Raw genomic sequence first — 24,066 nt, 5'->3', positions numbered from 1 at the left:
TTCTAGATAAGGGCAGATACAAGCTGGTGTTAGGTTTTGAGATGCTAAAATCATTAACATGAGCAAACTGGTGTGAGGGCACTGGTTTAAAAAAAAAGAAAGGAAAAGAAAAGAAGAAGAAAAAGGAAAGAAAAGAAAAGAAAGGCTCCACACTATATGTTGATTTTCCTGGCCCATGACAGCCACAAGATGGCAGGCCTTAATTCTTTTTCAGATTTTCTTTTCCTTTTTTCCTCTGTTTCTCTCTCCCCCTCTTTCTTTTTATTTTAAAAGAAGTAACCCTTTATTGACATGTTCCTTCTACAAAACCAGTGGAGTTGGTTGTTTTGGAAGCACTGGTCGGAGATCAAATTCCCTATCTTTACCTGACTCCTCAGACTCTTCCTTGGCTCCAAGTCTGGCTGGGGCTACAGCAGCGGCAGCAGCAGCAGCAGCAGTGGCAGCAGCGGCAGCAGCAGCAGCGGCAAACGCAGATGCATCAGCCCACAAGGCTTTGACCTTCCCAAATAGGAAGGTCTACTAAGTTTTCGTAGATGAAGCCAGGCCTAGCATGTGCATGTGTGTGCTCACGCCAGAGGAGTCGGGGACCTCAGATGTCAGTCCTTGAAGCTGTCCACCTTGTTTCATGAGACAGGGTCTCTGTTGAGGCTGGCTGCTCACTATGGCCACTGATCTTTAGAGACCATGTGGCTTCATCTTCTTAACACAGGCATTATAAGCACATGCCACCATGCCTGGATTTCACCTTCTGGTCTTTAGGACTTACTGTCCAGGGGCTGCCAGTGTAGCTCAGTTAGTAGAGCATTCTCTTAACGTGAATGAGGTCCCGAGTTCTATACCTACCACTGGGGGAAAAACATGCATGGTGGTTCATATATATATATATATAATCCTATCACTCAGGAGATAGATGTATGAGGATCAGAGGTTCAAGACTAGTCTGGACAACAGGAGAGCCACTATTTATGTTTAGTTTCTATGTTGGTAGTCTGTGTTACTGTTTGTTTGGGGACAGAGTCTTGCTATGTAGCCCAGGCTGGTCTTGAACTCCCAATCCTCTTGCCTGAGCCTCAACACCCCCGGCTTATGGCACAGCTTAAAAGCAAACCAGTTCCTCCTCGGGATCCTGCCTGCCCCCACGCCAGCCAGCGGCTGCAGGGTTTGGATCCAGGTTACCCTTCCCCCACACATGCGTCTTTGCACCCAGCCCAGGAGCCGGAGGACCTGCAGTGCTTTGAACCAAAGTCACTCTTTAATAATAACCCACAAGCTTAATTTTCATATCTCGAGGGTTGTAAATAATTTAAAAGTTATTTTTGCCTTCAGCCCCACCTCTGCTTCTGTGTGGAAGCGCACACATAGCTGGTGCCTCAGGACACAGTCTCTCCATAAATGATGGTTCCCCCTTCCTTTTCCCTTGCTGGCAGCAATACTCAGATGTAATATAGTCTTTGTTCAGAGACCATTTGCCAACTCTTTGGCAACCTATGAACCCACCATTGTTCACTTTTACAACAAGTTTCACTTTTAAAAAAGCACGGCACTGCACATATTTCCTTTGAACATGAAAGTAAATGAAATTTGCTTTGAGAATTTCATAAGCCCTCTGACACAAGGGCATGCCACAAAAAAAGCAGGCTCCTCTGTGCATACAGTGCAGAGAAGAATAAAAGGGAAATTTGGCAAATAGCCCCTACCTGGAAACACAGTTTATATTAATGCACATTGGTCTTTTGTGGGGAGGAAAACACACATAAACCTCAGTAATGTGCAACAGTTCGGTTTTTTAATATTTGTTTTTAGGAAAAAATATAATCATATACCTTAAGTCAAACAAGAAAAACTCATTAAGAAAAGAGTAATCTTATTCACTGGCTTCCTGGGGCTTTTATATTTTGTCTTAGTCACCAGACTCCCTAATCCTAATTTTAACGATGACAATGTGGAGGGGATCGGCACAGGATTTGTAGCCATGGGCTCCAAGCGTTAGTTCTGGTAGCCCCGCACTATCAGTTGCCTCCCAGAACTCTATTGTCTTCGTGTGTAAGCACAAGATAACGAGCTTGTCCTATTCCCTGTGGAAAACAGAATAAGACATCCCCATACCCTCAAGATATCTAAATCCCAATCTCCAGAAGGTATGGATGCCTGAATGTGTGATGGTACAAACTGGCTCCTCGAGTCCCAGAACAAAATGCAGCCCCACTGATTTCTCAACTGTAGCCTATCGAAACCCGTGTCAGATTCCTGACCGACAGAACTGGAAGATAATAATTGGTATTGCTTAGGTCACTAAGTTGGTGGCAACTTAACTTTCTGAGGCATTAAGTGAGTTTACAGCCACACCATTAATGGTTTTGTTCTGGAATCTGCTTTCTTAGAGCAAGTATCTTCATTTTACCATCCATTTGCCGTCTTGGTAAACTGAGAATTACCCAATTCGTAATCCTGATTCCATTGACATTAAACAACTTTCTTACTTTGAGCAGTAAGAAGAATCAAGGCCGCGCCTTCAACCCGTTCTCAGAGTTCCCCTGGGCTAAATGTGCAAGCTCTGTTGTCACTTACAACTTCTACTTCCCAGGTAACTGGAGGCTCCACCGCTTCACTTTCTGCTCCCACATGTCAGGAATTCCTGTCATCCACAAAAAGCCATGAATGGTTTTCCCAAAGAGTCTTCAGAAAGGAATATGCCCTTTCTGACCCACTAGCTTCAATCTGGGTAGACCTGTGCTGAACTCTGTCCCTCAGAACTGTAAGAAAAAATATATCATATTAAGCCACTAAGTTTCTGGCGATTTGTTACGGCAGTCACAGGAATGAATATGATCTCTTGTAGGATTTCTCTGAAGACTGACTCAAGAATGTTTATGAAATCTCTCTGAAGTAGGCATGTGTATGTCTGTAGGTCGTGCATGTCTGTGATCCCCACACTTGGGAGTTAACAACAGGAGGATCGGAAGTTCAAGGTTATCCTCAGGTACATAGAGAGTTTGAAGTCAGCCTGGGCTATATAATCATGATCCAGTCTCATAAAAACAAAATAAAAAAATCTGTGCCACGCAAAAGTGAGGTATAACTATGCCATGAGCTAAGGCTCACGCTCCATGAGTATGAACTCTGGCAGTGGGAGAAGGAGGTAGTAATAGGCACCCGTGTGACCACATAGCAGGACAAATGCACTTAGATTGAGGTGCGCTCCCTTCCATGCTCCCATATCAACCTGACAACCTTTTTATATGCATTTAGTTACTTATTTATTGTGGGTGGTGATGGGTGCATTCCAGAGTGTGTGTGTGTAGAGATTAGAGGAAAACTGGCAAGAGTTGGTTCTCTCCCTTTACTGGGTGGACTCCAGAAATTGAACCCCAGCTGGAGAACCTTTCCAGCACAGTGCTCGTCAGCCTCAGCTGTGATGAGCTGTGATGTACTTGTTTGGATCTCTAAAGCCTACCACAGTCACGGCATGCAGCAGGTACTTGGTGAGTGTTTAATGAATGAGAGACAACCAAGTGAATGAGAATGTGAGAGAGATCTGGCTATGACATGTGTCGCCCCATTGATCACTAGGATTGGTTGATCTGGCTTGCTAAGCATGTGTCCCCTTCCTCCCTCTGTGGCACCCTTTCTTTAGCTGTGTCGAGCTGAAGAAGAGGACCTCTCCGGATAGAGGAGGATCAGTCATCAAGGCTGTGAGAGCAGCTGTGCTTCCCTGCTGGGACCTCCACACAAGCTCAGAGAGTCTGGATGACCAGAAGCTGGTGGGAAATGAACCCTGACGAATCCTCCAGACTAGACGCTCACGTTACTGTTTCACGTCCATCTCCACCCCCCCCCCCCCCCCGAGTTATTCTCTAATGGATACTCCATGAACACTAGTGATTTTACTGAGTTTCTTCTGGGGTCGGGGAGGTTTGTTTAATTAAAACAAGTGGGGGGGACCCTGCATTTTCTATCTCCCTCTTTGCAGAGTGAACATGTCTCAATCATCATTAGTTCTGAAAAGTTCTTTGGTAGAGAAAACAATTCCCTTTTGTTCTCACTATTATCACAAAAGAAGATGCGCTTGGGAAACTTTTGCCAGCCGTGATGCAGGCAGAGGTGTGAGGCCATGCTGAGGATATTCTGAAACTAATGAGCATTAGACACTCCAGAAGGGTTTGTTACAACTCAGACAGAATTCTGGACCCACCCTGGGTATGCTGATCTCATGGGTCTGGTTCAGGCCCCAGAAACTTACACTTCTAAGGAGTATCTAAGTGGTCCAGATAGCCCTGGTCCGGGATCTCATGTTAGGAAGCACTGCAGTGGAATATTCAATGGGCTCTATGCTCCCCAGCCAGCCTGTGAGACATCACTACAATTCATACCCCCTCAGTGGGGAAGGTAACCTTGAGGACCTAAGCTAAGACTAAAAATGTGAAGATTGCCCTCTTCTTTGTGAACTGTGAGGTTGTTACTTATGAGTTTAAGAAGGGAGTGTAAACACAAAGTCTACTCAAGTGTTAAACCAAGGCCACTAGCCCTTTAAGAAGCAAAAGAAAAAGACTGCTGTATCAAATCCGCCTTGGGGTGTGTGGCAGGAGCTGTGAGAAGGGAGATTTGGGACAGTGTGGATGAGGATGTTAAAGGAGGAACATCTGGAGCTGCTAGACAAAGGAACAGGAATCTCCAAGCAGAAGAGACTATCCAGGGGTCTGAGTATGGGCCAGGTTTTCCTGGGGACACACTGTCCCTTGGATATACAATAATCACACTTCCCGGTGCTCAAAGCTTGTGTTCTATCTCCTTTTCTTAACTTCTCTGCCACACTGTCTTTCCTAAAGAGACTCAGGACTGGGAAGTAGTATGCAACAGCCTGGATGTTGAAGAAACCCTTCTAGCAGCCAAATACTATGACTAGGTAGAGCAGATGCTCTTCCTGCTAAGTGGACTATGGGTCCTAAAAGCCACCAAAAACAGCGTTGTAGGACTTGTGCAGTGTTTCTGTAGAGGGCCTAGACTGAGCAGGAACTATGCCCTAGGGTTGCTTCTGTGAGCAGCCCCTTTGGAGCTGCACAGGATTTCTCCCTGAGCTTAATGTGGCTGCTCCATCAGTGAGAGGCCTCCACTGAAGCCCTCCACTGTGATCCTCCGCCATCACAGATGTGATCACAATGGTCCCTACAGAAAACACCTCAGCAGAGTTCCTAGGCTCTTCAGGAAAAGACAAAAATCTAAAAATAGAGTCCTCTCTAGCTCAAAAGCTGGCACCAACCCCCAAAATTTCTCACATTCAAAACAAAGTCTTGGGGGGATAACTCAGTAAGCGAAGTGCTTGAGAACTTGAGTTGATCCCCCAAAACCACATAACAACAGCCAGACACGGGGGGTAGGGGCTGTACTTGGAATCCTAGCATTGGGGAAGCATAGAGAGGCTGACGCCTGGAGCCACTGGCTAGCCAGCCTAATTTAACTGGTCAGTTCCATGCCAGTAAGAGATCTTATTGGGGGGAAAAAAGAAAAAGAAAGAAAGAAAAAAAACACGATATCTAGGGAATGACCTCTGAGGTTGACCTTTGACCTTCACAAGCATGCATACATGTGCACCTGAACACATAGATGCACACCCCTTAAACAGTCAAACAAGCAGCGTTTTAGTCATTTAGGGCTGGCTTGCTTGCCTACCTGTGGCATTACACCCAGTGTCCACTGGCCATTGATGAGACAGAGCCTTATGTTGTAGACTCCGGGCTGCCACTCCCCTTCATACTTTCCTAGTCCAGGGTCACCTCAGAGTGTTGTGGAGTTACGTCACTAAGAGCACTCTCCGGTCCCTCTACGTTGGGCGTTACTGTGCCCCCCTCCCCTCTAGATCGCAGCCCCACCCTTCCAGAACAAGGTGAGCAGCGCTGTGAGGACTCCCTCTTACACTCTGCTCAAGCACTGCCCGTTCAGATTTCTCTCTTGTGGTCCTGTGTTGGCCTTGATCAGCCCCTCTAACTGTCTACAACTGACCATCAGGTTTATGCATGCTGGCCTCTCTTCTGGGCAGCTCAGGATTCCTTAGCTTCACCTGCAAGGAAACCCCTGTCCCTCAAGACTAAAGGGAATGACCACATCACTCCCGCTTACCCAGAGTCATCTGATGATTATGTCCCTTCCCACTAAATTGCAATCTCTGAGACTCTGGGCCTCACATTAACTTTCCTCCCCACGTCTGGCACCAAGTTGACTCTCAGCAAATAAACACATATTTATGGGGAAAAAATGAAGAATGAAATTGCTTGATAAAGATCACGTTGATGGAAAATTTCCCAGGTTCTTGTGAAAAACATATGGACGTTTCTACCCAGGAAAGTCAACATGTTGCCCTGCTGCAGTCCAGATCAACACATTGGTGCTGGCCTCTGTTTATTTCTTCGTGATACTCACATAGTTCCTGGTACATTAGTGAGCCAGCTTCCTAGTCCCCTTCATCAGCTACTCCACACCAGATCCATCTTTCTTTTTCTTTTCTTTATTTTCTTTTGTTTTTGAGATGGGCTCTCATTATGTTGTCCAAGGTGGCCTCGAACTCTTTGACTTAATGATCTTTCTGCTTTCTGCCCTGGAGTATCTCAGAGTCCATGAGCCTGCCACTGCACCCAGACAAACAACCTTTCCAACTGACTCACAAATCCGACCACTTCAGCCCCAGATCAGTCATCCTGAGAGGAGAGGCCCTTGTTTCAAAAGATCATTTTATCGCTGTTGAGAAACGTATCACTTTGCTTCCATTTTTCATATTTGTTAGTGTGTAAGTTAAAAGCTCTGTTTAACCGGAAATCACAATGGAAGTGAAGAGGTTACCACCGCTAGATGATTGCTATGCTGTGTGAAATATCATCACTCTGTCTGATGTCCTCTGTCACCAGCTTGATTGATGTGCTGAAAACGGTACACATGCGTGTGAGTGCTGGAGTGGTGCTCGGTGGTAGAGTACTTACTGAGTTCAGTGCCCAGGAGGAGGGGGAAGGGCCAGTCAGCTGGGTGCATACTCATGTGGTTTATTACTGAGTCCATGCAAGATGGAAAGGACCATCCCCTTAAACACACACACACACACACACACACACACACACACACACACACACACACACACTCACGAAAACCAAAAACACCAAGGGAAGCAAGGGAAAGAGAGACATGTGTACAGCTGGCTAGTCCCCCTTCAATAAGCATTTCCTGAGCTTCCTATCTACTTTAGGCAGACTGGTCCATCCCGCTCCCTCCACTTCATGGAACTTTCCCTGCCCAGAACATGACCTTTCAGGAAGTGACCAAAAGTCGTCAAAAGCAACAAAGGCAGCAGCCATGAAAACATCAGTACCAAAGGAGTGCCCGCAGTCCTGGCCCTGCGATGAGGAGTACTCCAGGCAGCCGGCTCTCTCTTCCAGGGGTGGGCAGGGTGCCCCTCCGTTCAGCGGCTCCTGCTGCACTGAACGCCTGCGCACACGCGTGGTGGGCTGGCACTGGCCCGCACAGCCGCTCCAGGGACTCCATTCTCCCACGAAGCAAGGGCGAGCTGGAAAACAGAAAGATAGCGCGCTCACCTGAGTAAACCCAGCCTGCCAGGTTGTTCCTGCCCACGCAAACAGCACAGTCTGTCTAGCTTGTGTAAACTTCATAAACTCAGCCATGGCGCGAATCTGGGAACACAGCAAGTCCCAGGGACATGAACTCTACCCACCCTGATGGCTAACTGATAATCAGGTACTTCTGAGGAGGTCCAGGATCCTCAGGGTTGGCCAGGAACACATCCCAGGCAAATTGCTACAGGATACTTCCTCATACTTCTGGGCTTACAAAACTTTCTTTTTCTTTCCTTTCCTTTCCTTTTCTTTTCTTTTTGGTCCTTAATAGTAACTTTTATCCCTACCCCTGATCATAACACGAGTTTCGTTCCAGATTATATTTTCATCTGCACATATTTGTGGAAGACGGTATGCTATTTCAATACATGCATACAATGTGTAATGGTCAGAGTAGTCATTGGTAAATCAATTTTCAAACTAATAGCCATTCTGGTTAACAGCCACAATCACCCAGCTGTGCTACGGAACATTAGGAGTTATTTCTCCTAACTCTATCACTATACCTGTAGTCATCCTTTCTCCATCCCTTCTTCCTCCTTCCCCAGAACATTATTAACAGTCATATACATTCACCGTAGAAAACAGGGAAATCATTATAAAAACAAGAAATGTACCTTACCCACCAATAACCCCAGTACTTACTGGTCAATCCTTACCTTAGAGAAAATGTAACATTGATGTGACTCAATAGTAATAAAAACAAAATAGACACACAGAACTGTGGGATAGAACAGAGGACCCTGCTGTAAGGCCACCTCACTATAGCCACATGGTTTTTTCTAAAGAAGGCAGAAGTACACATTGGAGAAAAGATAACTGCCAAGTCCGAAAGCTCCCCCTCCTGCCCCCCTCCCCAAAAGTCCTGGTGACAGTGTCCTAACCAGAAGGACTCTGGATGGGTAAACAGAAGGAGTGTTATTGGGTAAACAAGCCTAAATGTTTCTGTTCACCAGGAACCACCCATAACCTTCCCCCAAAGGTCAACCACCTCTGGCAAGGGCACCCAGTACTGGATCAATTAAGACAGGCTGTGTCAGCGCTGATCCTCACCCTGCTGGCTGTCGTACAAAATCTGCTTGCATTGCCATCATTTTGCTCTGTAAATGATTCTGGGAAAATTAGGTATCTCCGTATAGAAGTATGAAACTGGATCCTTATCTCTCGTCCTGAATAAAAATCAATTCCAAGAGAACCAAAGATCTCAGTGGTGTCCCTGAAACTCTGAAACTGTTACAAGACAAAGTAGTGAGTGTGCCCAAAAATATGGGTACACACAAGAACTTTCTGAATAGGACTCCAGGAAATAAGGCCAAAACTTGACAAAGTGAGATCTCACGAAATTTAAGAGCTTCTGTACTGCAAAAGAAACTGTTAACAGAGCGAAGAGGCAGCCTACAAAACAGGAGACGATCTTTGCCAATGATACTTCTGACAGAACTTCTGCCTAGAAAACTAAACATCAAGATAACAAACAACAGCACTAAGAAACGGTCCATGCACAATCCGCCCTCATTAGGAACAATCCACCATTGCTAGGAATGGTCCATGCACCATCCGCCCTCATTAGGAGTCATAGGAGATGAAAGAAGAATTTGTTTTCATTAGTCAGCTTTCCTCTGCCTTTCTATCCCCTTTCCCCCATCTTGTTTACCTTTGCACAACCACCCCAATTAAATAATGCTCTGGATCTTGGGCAAAATAAATAAATAATGAATAAAGTGGTTTCTAAAATTGAAGAGTTCTCGAAAGAAGCACAAATAACTAATAAATACTTTAAAAAGTGTTCAGCATCCTCAGCTGCCAGGGAAATGCCAATTAAAAATACTTTGAGATGTCATCATACTCCGGTAAGAATGGCTGTTATCAAGGAAACAAATGACTGCACGTGCTGGCAAGGTTCCAGGGGAAGGGCAGCCCTTATCACTGTTGTCACTCAGGGTGAACGGGTAGAGCCACTATGGAAATCACTGTGGAGGTTCCTTCAAAAGTCTAAAAACAGAACGGCCCTTTTATCCAGCTACACCACTCAGCTGCCTCCAGTTCCTAAGGTAGAGCACACTTTCCCTCTGGACCTCTCTTTTGTTTTGTTTTGTTAAAACAGGGTCTCTCTGCATAGCCCTGGCTGTCTTGGAACTTACTTTGCAAACAAAGCTGGCCCCGAACCCACAGAGATCTGCCTGCCTCTGCCTCCCAAGCACTGTGATTAAAGGCATGTGCCACCACACTGCCGGCCCCCACCTGAGCCTCTGTAGTCACGGTATTATAGATGTGTCCCTGAGCTAGATGCCAAAACTTTCTTTTTTACAAACAAGACCCCCTTCCTCTATTGCTCTGATACTCAAGTCCATAGTGCTTTTTACATATAATCCCTCTTTCTTTTGAAAGCTTCTGACAGTCCCCACATGACAACTTCTTTGTTTCCCAGTGTATGCTAGTTGAGAAGTCTTGGTTTGGAAAGGACATATTTGGTAACATACATCTTATCCCTAGTGTGAAAAGTGCACACACTCCAAAGTTCAAAAATTTTTATACTATGTTAAAGCGTCCTCCATTTACTATCTAAAATCCCATTGGTATCCCAGGTCAACCACCTTCAGACACAAGATGAGCGGTGTTGGTCTTCACTCCCATATCCACCACAGACAGACCCTTTGGGAAATCAGAAATATGTTGTTACTTCTTGTTCTGCTCATCTCTGATGACCCCTCTCCATTTGAATAATGTGTCTAAAGGAGGAAACTCCATAGATCCCATATTGATGGCCTCATCATTGTGACTTAGATATTGAGCAATCTGTGGACCACTTAAAATTGTCTATTCAAGTCCTTTGCCATTTTTGAATTGAAGTTTTAGCTTTCTGTTGTCATGGAGTTGTAGAATGAATAGTAACTCCTCGTCAAATTGATAATTTTCCCTATTTTCCTCTATCCCTGTGGTCTGTCTTTTTTCTTTCTTGATGGTGTCTTTTCATGCAAAGAGAAAAAGTGTTTTTGTACTCCAGTGAAGACTGACTCACCTATTTTTGTTGCTGCCATGGCCTGGGCTTTGGGCTCAGTACTGGGGTGTATTTTGACATGCAACTCCAACATCATGAAAATTTTATCAAATGATTTCTCCTACAAGTTTACAGCTTGCTAGGTCTTTTGTTAGCTTTAGTAGTTGTCTGTGGAAATAAACATCCATCTTTGCTCATTTGCATTTGGATATCCAATTTTCCCAGCACCACTTAAAGAGACCATCCTTCCTCCTTTTCATCACCTTAGCATACTTGTCAAAAGTTCATTGACCAGTAGCCAGGTGTGGTGGCACACACTTACCATGCCAGCACTTGATGGCTGAAGCAGGGGGATTGGGAATTCCTGGTCATTCTTGGTTAGATAGTGAAATTTGTTTCAGAGGTTTCTACCTATCTAGTGGGGTGAGTTTGGTCAAATGGATCAGCCTAGATCATGTGATCAAGGTATCAGAGAGAACGACTCTCCAGAAGTCACTCTGAAGAGACCCCCAGGCTGGTAACTGGCTATGAAGGCTGCCTCTGCTCTTCCTTTTTTCTTTCCCTCACTTCCTCCTCAGACTTCCTCATCCCTGGGTCTAGCTGGTCCTTCCATGTGTTGAACTTGAGCAGCACTTAATATGTGGATTTTAAAATGCATTTATTTCAAATTTTAAATTTTGGACAATACCCTAACACAAAACTTGGCTGTGTTATTCTCTTGGAATTCAGTAATGTGGCCTTGAGTTCGCCTTTAGCCGAATATTAAGAGATGACACCGTAGGGTACTTTCTGATAGAATTTAACCTCTCAGGAATTCTCTAGATCTGTGTCTCATGCTCAGCATTTGTTTGGTTGGTTTGGTACCATGATTGAAGTCTTCAGGAGTCACAGAATCACTGTGCCAACTAAGATTTTTTTGTCTAAGATTTGTCCTTGACAAAAATGTTATTTGCTATTTTTCCAATCTGACTTTCAAATAAATCCCCATAAAGAGCTGAGTGCCAGGGTGGATCTGTAGTCCCAGATACTCAAGGGATGAGACAGGAGAATCACTTGAGCTCAGGAATTCGTCCATAGCCTGGGCAGAGTTGACTGCAGCCCATCTCAAAAGTAAATAAATAGATATATAAAATAAAAGTCTCATAAAGACACACAGAAGTTCTAGGTTCCAAGACAATGTCTCCATAGCTTCATTCTAAGACAAAATGGAAGAGGAGTTGAAATATAATTATATGAATAAAAATGTGTTCCTTATGATTTTGTGCTAGAAGATTAGTCTGGGATATTTATTTGTCTTCCACAGGAAGTTCTAATCTTGATTCTCTTGTGAACTTTTGATTGAGTTGGAATTCACTATAGACCACAAGAGATCATTGGTCCCAGAGACTAGAAGTACAGGAACTTCTGACAGATTTATTGCAGGTCGTATATTAGAGCTGCGTGACATGCATTTCCTTCTGAACTATTTCATTAGCAGCCCTGCCCCTTTCCCACTAAACTTATCTTTACAGACAACATGCTAGAATATTCTTTCTTCACATCTGCTTTTACCAGCTGCTAGTGGGGTCTGTCACTGTGTTACCTGATAAGATGGTACATGATGGCCCTGGACTCCATGCTGGTCAACTGCTTAACAGCTAGGACTTGATGACATCATCCCATTCCCTTTTGAGGAAGGAAGCCTAGATTTAATGGGTACAGGAAATTTGTTTAAACTCAACCCAATATTCAGGTTGGGTTCTCCAGAAGCAGCCTGTGGGGTGTGGACTTGAATGCAAGGCCTTGATTTGGAAAGTGAGTCCACCAAACACCATGAGGGAGCAGAGGAGAATAGACACAGAATACACATCTATGTTCCTACTGTTGGCCCAGCACACTTCTGGCTCTCCTTACTGGAGAGTGAGGGTGATGGATCGTCCAGAGAGTGAGGAATGATGCAGTTCTTCTTATTGGTTAGTTGGCCCCAGATATCTCTACCTCCAGGCACAGAATGACCAAGAACAGAAAAGTAGTTATACTGGACACAAGGATAAGGTACATTTTTACATGTTCTGATAGGGACAGCCAGTCATATCCAAGTTCAATATCCTTAAAAATTGTATCACTGTTTGGTTTTTGTTGTTGTTGTTGTTGTTTTGAGACAGGGTCTCACCATTCAGTCCCAGCTTGCCTGGAATTTGGTATGCAGACCATGCTGTTCTTGAACTCTCAGAGACTTGTCCACGTGCTGAGATTAAAGGTGTGGGTTGGCACACCTGGTTTCTCTTTGGTTTTTTTGCTTTTTGGTTTTTTTGTTGTTGTTGTTTGGTTTTTGTTGGAAGGAGTTTAGTTTCTCTCTCTCTCTCTCTCTCTCTCTCTCTCTCTCTCTCTCTCTCTCTCTCTCTCTCTCTCTGCTTTTTTTTGAGAGTTTCTTTGTGCAACAGCCCTGGCTATCCTGGAACTCACTCTGTAGACCAGGCTGGCCTCGAACTCACAGAGGGGGTTTAGTTTCTTTTCTGTGGCTGTGATGGAATACCATGACCAAAAGCACATAAGGAAGAAAGCATCTATTTGGCTTATGGTTTCAGGGAGTCCATCACCACAGGAAGGCGTGGCACAGCTGCTAAAAGACCGAAAGACCATGTCTCAACCGCACACAGCAAACAGGGACCACATCTCAACCGCACACAGCAAACAGAGATGGAGCAAGAAGACAGGTAGAGCTGTAAACCTCCAATGCCTGTCCCCAGTAAAAGTTTCTCCAGCAAGGCCCCACATCCTAAAGCTTCTACAACCTCTTCCAAACAGTATCTCAAATACGCAAGCCTATGGGGGACATTTCTATTCAAGCCACCCTCATTTCATATGAGATGAAATCCAAACTCCTCACCACACGCACGCACGTACGTACACACGCACGCATGCACGCACCAAGCTTCAACTACACTGCTTCTTAATTCCCTGAACACAGCAAGCCTCTAGGGCCTCTACCCACATTTTCACTTGGTTTTGAATTTCTTCCTGTCCTGAGTATGGCTAAGCACTGCTCATCCTCAAGTCTCAGAAAGACTGGTTCCTCTTTAGAGTCCTTTTCTCTCCATGTCTTAAAGTTTAGGAGATCTGGCCCCTGCTGGCAACCATGGGTCTTAATCCTTTCTAGTCTATTTGCATCTCTTGACAGTACCTCTGTTGGGGAGTATTTGAGCACACTGTGAATTACAAGTTTGCATTTGTGTTAATTAAATAAAATTAACCTAGGGTCAGGAGGCTGGGTTAGCAACTAGTTGACAGAAAGCAATCGTAGAGCATCAGAGGGTACCTGGTAGAGATGGAGAGACACACCGGAAGTAGTAGGGAGGGATTTTGAGTGGCACTTTTTTTTTTTGGCAGAGTGGGGTGCTTTTTGGGAGACACCAGCAAGGAGAGAAGGTCAGCTAGTTGCTACTCAACCTCTCTGAGCTCGCAGGTTTTCACCCCAGCTTTTGAATCTTGAGTCTTATTCATAAATAGAATGGTAAAGATTTAGTTAAAGCCACTTTTAGCAGCAATGACAGAGCCAGTGCCTGCAGGAACAGAATTTCGGCCAGGCCGTGGCCTGAGCGGCCAGGCCCCTGCCAGAGAAGCAGGCCGGTAAGTGCAGTAGATTAAAGTGAGCCACTGTGCGGAGGATAAATCAACATACCCCATCTGGAAAGTAACGAGATCCTTCGATTTTATCATCTGTGGCTTGAAAGGACATTTCCTTTTACTTGATCCCCATTTTCCTGACTTGGAGGTTTCAGCATATAGTGAAAAATGTTTCCTGCCTGAGCCCCTCATGGTCTCTTTCTCTTTCTGTATGTCTCCTGCCTGCTCAGTGTGGACTTTTCCCATGGAGTACCCAGTTCTGAGTCCGGCTTTCTGTGGAGAAGACACCTCCCATCTTGGGTTACCATGGTCTTTCTCTATGTCGACCACAGTTCTTTGAGTTATGACAAATGACTGTTCTTGGTCTCTAGGTCTCTAGGTGATATTTTGTGTATAATCTAAGAAATAAAGCTTGCCTGAAGATCAGAGAAGCAGAGCAGTCACTAGTTAGCCATAGAGGCCAGGCAGTGGTGGCCCGCACTTTAATCCCAGCACTTGGATCTCATGCCTTTGCTCACAGTACTTGGGAGGCACACACGCCTTTAATCCCAGCACTAGGGAAGTTGAGACAGGAAGTGATATGGCTGGGCACAGAAAGGAATATAAGGTGGGAGGAGACAGGAGCTTGGTCCTTTTCAGCTGAGGATTCCCGAAGGTAAGACGTCTTTCTAGTGACTGCTGCTCTGCTTCTCTGATCTTTCAGTTGATATCTGACTCTGAGTTTTTATTAACAAGACCAGTTAGGATTAATTCTACAGGCTCCCAAGGGTAATTTTTTTTTTAACTTGTTGTTTGGTTGGTTATGATTTGAGACAAGGCCTCAATGTACAGTCAAGACGACCTCAAACTCATCATCTCGCCCAAACTGGTCTAAAATGGCAATCCTCCTCCTTCAGCCTCCTGAGTGCTAGGATTACAAGTATGAACCACCAAGATGTCTTCAAAATTCATTTAATTTTTTTTCCAGTGAGGTGTTGTAGTATATGTCTGTGATCCTAGCACTTTGGAATTGGCGGTAGGAAGGTCAGAAGTCTATGGGCAACCTTCAAGTACACAGTGAATTCAAAGCCATCATGGGCTACATGACATCCTATCTCAAAAAAAAAACACAAAACAACAACAACAACAACAACAAAACCCTAATGTTTTTCCTGATGATGCTCTCTCAAGGAAGCACACACCACCACCACATCACAAAGTAAACTGCCAGCAAGAGAAGAGTCCTTCATTTTATCAGTACCCCTGGGGTCTTTCTCTGGTGCAGCATCTTGATCTCGTCCTTAGGCAGCAACCTCGCCTGGGTTCATCACGCAGACACAGCACTCCTCTGTCACCCAGCCCTGCCTGCTGGCTCTCTGCCATCTGAAAGTCAAAGGCTACGTGCTTCCCCCCTCACGTCAAGTTCAGATATCCTAATATCCCTGTGGAATCCTCTGCTTGCACACATTGCAGCAGTAGCATTTGTTCACAGCTACAGCACACACGGGTAGGCACATCTCGTGTTATTTTATATGCCTGTCATCTTCCTTTTCCTTTCTAGGCATGTACAACCTTTTCTGGGCAGCCTTGTCAAAGCCTTTCTTGCCCAGGGGACTGTTGGTACCTCAAAAAACTCCGTTTCTGTTGTTCTGTTTTGTTTTCCTCTGCTAATAAGTGTCATTTTCCTCAACCGGCTTTAAAAAGGTCTTTTGAGACATCAGGTGGACTGTTTATAAAACTGTAGCAAAACAATGGAATGAGCTACTTTGTTAAACAAGCAGGATTTTAGAGATCCTGTATACCCAAGTGGGGGAAAAGAAAATACAAACAAGAAAGATAAAGATGTCTTCTTCTGGGTAGCATTTCTAGGAGAATGGCATTCTTGTATGTACTTCCGGCCCCCCACCTTTTCCGCAATGCTGGGGAACACACCCAGACTACAGTCCTACAGTACATCTCCAGAAATAGATTTCGATTTCTGTGCTTTCCAAATTCCTCTCAACAGATATATATTCTACAGTCCAGGAAAAAACAATCCTTTCTTTTTTGCTCTCTCTCTCTCTCTCTCTCTCTCTCTCTCTCTCTCTCTCTCTCTCTCTCTCTCTCTCTCTCTCTGTAAGTGTGTGTGTGTGTGTGTGTGTGTGTGTGTGTGTGTGTGTGTGTGTGTAAGTGTGTTAGCACAGAGTGAGACACAGACAGGAGGTCTCACTATGTATCTCTGGCTGGTCTTGAGTTTGCTATATAGAACAGACAGTCCTCGTACAGAGATCAGCCTGCCCCTGCCTCCCAGTGCTGGAACTAAAGGCTTGCATCACCATGCCTGTCAGAAAATATTTATAAAAGAAATAGGAATATGCTCCAATAGCAGTACTTTCCGAAGCCGTGGATAACACCCAGGTGTGCTGACCACACTCATTCTTTTGAGACAGTGAATTGGATGGATCATCATGTGAATATGAAGAGAGCTTTGTGTGGCTGAGTTGAAGAGCCTGTTCTTAGCATGGATGGGCTTGGGGGTTCAGCCTCAGCACCGGACTTGAGGCTGATGAATGTAGAGGAATAACAAATGTCGGAACACAGAACCCCACAAAGAGCACATAGTGAGCTGCCAGAACACTCACAGTCCACCAGTGTCTGTTTGGGTCTTACCCTGCTAAGTACTCAGCTTCCCAGAAACTCTTACTTTTTAGAGGCAGCACAACAGAATGTTTAAAAGCTGTGGGCTCTGGAGCCAGACTTCATCACCCGTGAGTGGTGGTCCCTCAGACAGTTATCCAACCTTTCAATGCTATCTTGTTCGTTAAATGAGATGAAATGAAGTGTAACTTTCAGCAGGTTGTGATGCCAGTAGGGAGACAATAGCCGTAAAGTAGTTGTGCTGGGGGTAGGAGTGTGTGTGTGTGTGTGTGTGTGTGTGTGTGTGTGTGGTGCTGACCCAGGGTAAATACCACCTGGGTGTTAACAGCATCCCCCTCCTTGACTCTAGGCCACCACTGCTAAGTCCAGGCTACCTCTCAGACTGTGCTGTCTCTTGTAAAGCTTCGGCTTTCTCAGTCTTCGTGATCTGAGCCATCCTTCTTGATTGGGTGGGAGCCCATGTTTGTATGCACAGTGTCCCTTTTCCCACTGGATTTCGGGCAGTTTGTTTCCTGGACTTCCTGGAGATCCAGGAGAAGACACAGGGCCTACTCACCTTTTGCCCTGTCCTGTGTGAGTTCCTAATTGCTATGCATATCTCTACCTTTTCCCTAGGTTGCTGTGAAGGATGCAATACAGCCCCCTGTTTCTGTGGTCTTAGCATGAAATCCACAGGAACCTGAGTTAGCAACTTGGGAGTGGCACTGGGCAAACAGCACTCCCAATAAGTTATTCCAGGCAGAGTGCGTTGGAACTGGGTCTGTCCGCTCTCCTGCTAGTTTAGATATGTCCAATGGAGATTGTTTTGTTTTGCTGGTGGTTTTTTGTTTGTTTGTTTGTTTGTTTTTCGTTTCGTTTTGCTTTGTTTTGGGGTGGATGCGGGGTTTTTCTGTGTAGCCCTGTCTGTCCTGGAACTTGCTCTGTAGACCAGGCTGGCCTCAAACTCGGAGACCTGCCTGCCTCTGCCTCCCAAGTGCTGGGATCAAAGGCATATGTCATCACCACCCGGCAACTGTTTTGTTTTTTACTTATTTTTTTCTTTGTAGGAAACAAAGAGACTTATGATATATTATTGGTATTAAACCCACGCCATCACCAAAATGCAACCTTTTGAAATAATTCATCTCAGAATGGATTTCTTTGGCAACTCAGTAATTCTATAAGTGCAATAACATTTTTTTTTATTTTACTTGCCCAGTAAAGATGTTTCTTTTATCTAAGGGTCTCCAGGGTTAAAATAGTTTTAATTTTTACATAAGAGGAAAAAGAAACCTTTCAGCTTTGAAAAAGAATACCTTTCAGCTTAGATAAAGAAATGCCAATATTCCATCTCTTTCTGACACCTCCCCCAAATGTGATACCAGGATGGAGGAATCAGGATGCTTAGTCATATACTGACGCAGTTACACTTTTCATCACCTTGGACACACTGTCAGGCCGAAGGGCTTCAGAAAGCAAGGGTAGGAAGCATAACTTTGGGCAAGAAGAAATTGTGAAAGGTTAGATGGTTCTGAGTACTGAGGAACTTGGGACTCTAGGCTACTGGAATTTGCTGTATTCAGGAATGTGTATGTAGTCACTAGAAATTCCATAAAAAGAGATGGCTGGTAGCAACCTGAGGTCAGAAAGCCCTGTCTGTGATCCAGCCTTAGCTCTACCCTCATTCAGGTGAACTTGGGTGATGGGAGTCCTTGCATACCTCAGCTTTGGCATTTGTCAAACGGTAACACAGGGCAGCCACACTTTTTCCAACATCCTTGAGTCTGATGAGTCTCAGCCTTTAGGACTTCTCTGATCTTACGTAGATGTACGTAAGATAAACTTCAACACATACACTTACTTTATTTGGATGTCTTCTCTCCCCAGGGTCTGGGGTAGATTTTGGCAAAAAGAGAAAAATAAATTGTGGTGCTGGTGATCAAACTCGAGACCTGCTCATACTAGGCAAGTGCTCTACCATTAAATGACACCCCAGGAATGTAATTTTGAACTAATTTACTCACATTGGTCTCAGATTTATTCTGTGGACTAGGTAGGCCTTGGATTTCTGATCCTCCTGCTTCAGCCTCCTGCGTGCTGGAAAATTTAAGTGTTTGCCACCATGTCTGGGTAGACACGTGACTCAATATTAACAATTAGAAATAACTATGCTAGGTACTCCTGAAATTAGTGTGGAAATGTTTAATTAACTGAAATATCCAGCAGTGCCCAGTGTGGCTGAGAGCTGCCACATACCAAATTCTGGGCTTCCTAGGTATTACCTTCTAGTAACCACTTGCCAGTCCCCTGTCGTAGTCTTGCCATTTTTCTTTTACACATGAGATACTTTGAGCTCCAAGAGACTGGCATGCACTCTCCAAAGTCGTAAGGCCAGTAGATGGCAGGGTAAAGGTTAAACCCAGGATTCTTTGAGTCTAAGCACAAAATCATGGCATTATGGCTCTTTCAGATGGGAGGAGATCACAAGTAAATAATAAATACTTGGAGGGAAAATTCCTGAGAATAGAGGCATTCTGCCAAAGAGTTGCTCTCACAGGCAGTTTCGAGCAGCAAATTTAGCTCTGGCCAGTGGAGGCAGGCCCAACAATCCTGACCTACTGTAAGTCGGCTTGCCCAGGGCTGAGGAGGCTGGGCCTCTCAGCTCCACCCTGCCCTTGGCTCTCATCCTTAGCTGTAATGCATCAGCAGGCTCAGTCTCACCAAGTGGCCAGCTTCCAATGGCCTCTATTTCCTCCTTCTCTTCACAGGAAACTTCAGACTACAGCATGTACCAGCAAGCGGCCTTACTGGTCTCAAGTCAGCTTCTCTTTAGTCTGCAAGTCCTCTGTTGACCCCTAGGGAAGTACATTTAGGACTCTTGGATGGGCTTTGGAATTCTACCACACACCTTTCCCTTTGCTGGCGTTAGTGCCTCCATTTCTGTGATTTGTTTTAGAGTTCCTCACAAGATGGTAAACTCACTTAATCTCCTGAATTTATCCAATAAATCCCCAGTCCAAAATAATTGATTTTACTACTTCTACATCCCTGACTAAAACAAGGGTATTTCATTTCTTTGAGGCCACATAAAGACGGGGCAGGTGGGGTTTGGGAAGTGATTCAGCCTAGCACTGCCAGGCCTCTTAGAAACCAATTACTGCCAGGTGTGGAGGCACACACCTTTAACCCAGCACTGGGGAGGCAGAGGCAGTAAGATCTCGGTGAGTTCGAGGCCAGCCTCTTTTACATAGGAAGTTCTAGGATAGCAGGAACTACATAGAGAGACCCTGCCTCAAAAACCAAAGGAAAGAAGTAAAGAAAGAAATTTCTCTCACTGTGCTCCCCTCTGCTCCCCATCCCTCTGGAGAGCCTGATCTCTATATCCGGTTGTGTCCACACTCAGCCATGTTCACTCTGTTAGCTTTAGGGCCTGGCAGAAGCATCCTGATCCCCACAGGCAACTGGGCAGAGATGCCATGAGGCTTCTTACAGGTCTTCGAAGTGTTTCTTCCAGACTGTCTTCCAGATTACCTGGAAACTGTCCCCTCCTTCCACCTAGTTTCACTGTCCAGGATCTCAGTTATCCACTGTTTGAAAGTATTAAATGGAAAATTCTGGAAACAATAAAGTTTCCCTTGCATGTAGTTCCAAATAATATGAGAAAATCTCACACTGCTCTGCTGCTGTGTTTCAGAACATGACCCATCCCTTTGTCCATCACGTTAATGCTGTGCACACTACCTGCCCATCAGCCATGTAGTAGCCTTCTCAGTTATCAGATCCACTGTGGTAATTAATATCACCACAATTAATTAATAATAGGCCTTTATTTCACTTAAATAGAGCCACGAAGTGCAAAAGTAAAAATACCGAAGAAGTGCTAGAGCACAAAACATGAACGGACAAATGAACCTGGTACTGTATAACAGGGCACACAGGAAAAAGCAAAACAAATCAGGGTGTTAGGTATCCCTGTCATCATGGAGCGTGTAAGAGGGAATTTGCTGTACTGTCGCGTGTGGTTTCTTGGGTGTTTCTGGGTACACAGTGACTTCCTAGGGAGTAGAGACTGCATACATCTTCAGTGCCGTCCATCTTTGCGTTTACCACAAACCTAGGCTACAGGAACTCCATAATTAATACATAGGTAATCCTGCTGCGGAAGAGTGATTTGGCCAGAACCAAATTCTGTTGCTGAGTTATTCAAGTAGCTGAGACATACAGTTTAGGGTGCTGTCAGGGGTGGGGACACATGGCTCAGGGTCACTACAGTTCCTGAGTAATTGGTATTTCCAGCTTTCTTTAGTCTAAGGCAAGATGTCCTGGAACAGAGGGGAAAAACTTATGAAAAGGGGCATCCCTAGTCACAGGTAAACAATTAGTTCTCAGTCAGTCAGTAAATCTTTCAGGTTTCCAGCTGTGCTCTTCCAGCATCAGGCAGGGGTGACTGGCGTGCCTGGAGGCTGACAGACTCCTAGCAAAGGGGAAAGAGAGGTCTTGTCCCTGCTGGACCCTGAGGTCCTCTCCCCAGAAGATGCTGAGGACTTGAGTGACGGAGCTCCAGGGTGCGGCTTTGGACTGACGTGATTGGCGACAATCACAGCTGCTTTTGTTTTCAGAGCTGATTTCTCCAGCACAGTTTGTTTTTCAGGATTACGTTCCCCACTTCTTCCTTTACCTTTAAATTCAATTTAAACCACCACTGCTGTTGACGGAACCCTACAAAGGGGTAAAGATTGGAGATGCTATGGGAAATTTAAATAAGGAGAGGCCTCACTGCAAAGGAAAGCTGGTGGATGAAAACACGGTAGAGACCCGAGGCGGGAAAATCTTAAGGATAGCTCTGGAGAGCACAGAAAATCTCACGGGAAGCAGCTGTGGTCCATATTGGAGCCCACCAAGAAACACAACCTCAGACCTCTGAGAACTTTAAGCTCCCCCCTCCCCACCAAGGGCAAGCTTGGCACGAAGTGGGCTAGTCACACCTTCTGTTCTCATCACCATTTCCATCCCCAAGCTTAATCTATGGGGTTGACAGAGAAAGTGTAGGGAAGGCTGGCCCGGAGACACGCCCCTGAAAACTGTCAACGCCCTTCCTTCCAGGCCCCAGGTGACTCTATGCAGCTGGAGTTCTTGAGTCACAGAATCCATCCCTAGAGGTGGCCCACAAATGTCCAAGAGGGGTGTTTCGGAGATGTTAGATGAAGAGGACTAGGAAACCTAGGGATAGAGCTGGGGGGGTCCTGGGACTAGGGAGGCTGAGACCGGACTGGACTAGAAGCAACCAGAAGGCTCCCGGCTCCTAGCGGTCCTGAGCCCTGCCCTCTGACTGCTGGCTGGGGTTGCAGGGCTGGCGGCCCCTCCCCGGGCCCTGCCACCCACCTGGACACGCCCTGGCGTAGTCGAAGCAGCAGTCCCCGGTGAGAAGGCAGGCTTGATCGCAGAAGCACGTTCCGTAGACCCTGTCCAGTCTCCAGCCGCGGGCGAAGCAGGCTGGGTCCCGGCCAGGGCAGCAGCGCCCGGCCTCTGCGCAGCCAGCCAGGGCCCCGGGCCACAACCGTGCCAGCGCGCACAGCACCATCCACAGGGTCTTCATGGCCAGAGCTGCTGCGGCACCTGCGACCCGACCCAGCCCGAGCCTCCGGCCAGCGCTCCGCTCCTCCGACAGCCGCAGCCCCCGCCCCCGGCCCTCCGCCCTTCCGCACCGCCCCTCGGCCGCCCTGGCTGCTCGCCCGGCGGGCTCTGGGCGGGTGGCGCTCCGGCCCAGGTGGGACGAGCCTCTCCTCCCGGCCGCCAGCCCGCCCCGGAGAGCCGCCAAGCAGGTGCTCGCACATCCCGCCCCGTCGGCCACTTTACCAGGCACCAAACTTTGGGGGATGCGGTAGCCAGTGCGTGTTTGCAGCCGAAAGCCATCAGATAAACGGCGCTCAGGTGCACCCGGGCGCCCCAGCTCGCTCTAGAAAACCCTCCGGAGGCTTTTCCCAAACCACTGCTTCGTTAACTCTAGCAGGCTCTGTCGGGCACACAGGAGCTAGGGGCATCTTTCTGCAGCATTTATAGTGGTGTTTTCTCTCCCAGGAAAATGCTACTTTGCTTCACTTAAGGGACAAATAAATGAATATGAAGGAAATGATGAAGTAGAAACTGTGTCCTGCTTTCTATGAAAGCTGACTTCCCAAAGGGAATCCTCACCAATAACGTTTTTAAAAATAATTTTCACTCTTAAAGTGTTTGTCTAACTTTGGAGGTTTTCATTTGTTTGCTTGCTCGCTTGTTCTTGCGGTGCTGAGGGTGGAACTCAGACCCTGTCCAACACAAGGCCCTACCACTGAGTTATATCACGCCCCCAACTTAGTGCTGGCTGTCCTGGAAATTACTATGTAGATCCGACTGACCTCGAACTCACAGAGATCCCCTTGCCTCTGCCTCTCAAGTGCTGGAATTAAAGGTATACATCACTACGCCCGGCTTCGCCCCCGACTTTTTATATGCGTGTTCTTTCTTTTCTCTGAATATATTAAATTTTACACACTTTATTCTTTATTCATCAAAATTTATTCCAGAGGTCCCACTTTTCCTTTGTGATCTTAAATCATTTAATTAGCATGGTTTTTGGAAAGAAACATTTTCTATATCTGAGAACTTAAGAAACCAAATTAAATTCAGAGTCTAATTTCTTCCTTCATACACGGTCTTCTCAAAGTGGACTTTCTCATTGGAGAGAAAAGCATTGAAAGTAAAAATTTTAAACTTTACTACAAAAGTGATAAAGCAATTTAGCAGCCAAATATAAAAATTAGGCATGTCAGGAAATGGAAAAAATAACTACATTGTAAGGGCTGTATCTGATAAACCCTAATCTTAGATTACTTCGACCAGTGTAGAAAACAGTTTTCTTTGATTGTCCAAAGAAAATATACTCTAAAGTATTAAAAAAGAAAATCTTTCTTTGTGAGTTTATACAAATAAGTTCTCAGCATTGGAAAACTTTTTTTTTTTTAATTTTCCTTTCTGGCAGGTCTCTCTTCCTTTTGCAGTTTAAAGAAATAATATGCATTTCTTTGTGTTTTTAGTTCTTGATAGTTGGGGCTAAATAGTCTTGCCAACAGATCACGCCCTCTGCTCTCCCCCCCCCCCCCCCCCCCCCCCCCCCCCCCCCCCCCCCCCCCCCCCCCCGTGGCAGGTTTTATTAGCAGTTTTGTAGCAACACATTCATGTAATTTATCTTCACGCCTTCTCGAGTCTGTCTTCTCC

General features: G+C 45.6%; 1 protein-coding gene across 1 annotated transcript in view; it reads right to left on the bottom strand.

The window, feature by feature from the left end:
• The window catches only part of Sbspon (somatomedin B and thrombospondin type 1 domain containing), a 30,398-nt gene extending 7,910 nt beyond the window's left edge, over positions 1-22,488 (bottom strand). The window contains exons 1-2 of the mRNA XM_052718380.1: positions 22,195-22,488; positions 7,352-7,546 (exon numbers count right to left, since the gene is read on the bottom strand). Of these exons, the coding sequence (XP_052574340.1) occupies positions 7,352-7,546; positions 22,195-22,408 (409 nt within the window). The 5' untranslated portion in view covers positions 22,409-22,488. The remainder of the gene's footprint in view (positions 1-7,351; positions 7,547-22,194) is intronic.
• Between the last annotated feature and the right edge of the window lie 1,578 nt (positions 22,489-24,066).

The sequence above is a fragment of the Peromyscus californicus genome, unplaced genomic scaffold (genome assembly GCF_007827085.1).
Source record: "Peromyscus californicus insignis strain IS unplaced genomic scaffold, ASM782708v3 Scaffold_5__1_contigs__length_169319896, whole genome shotgun sequence".
NCBI classification, from domain to species: domain Eukaryota; kingdom Metazoa; phylum Chordata; class Mammalia; order Rodentia; family Cricetidae; genus Peromyscus; species Peromyscus californicus.
This window is presented reverse-complemented; position numbering and strand designations above follow the sequence as displayed.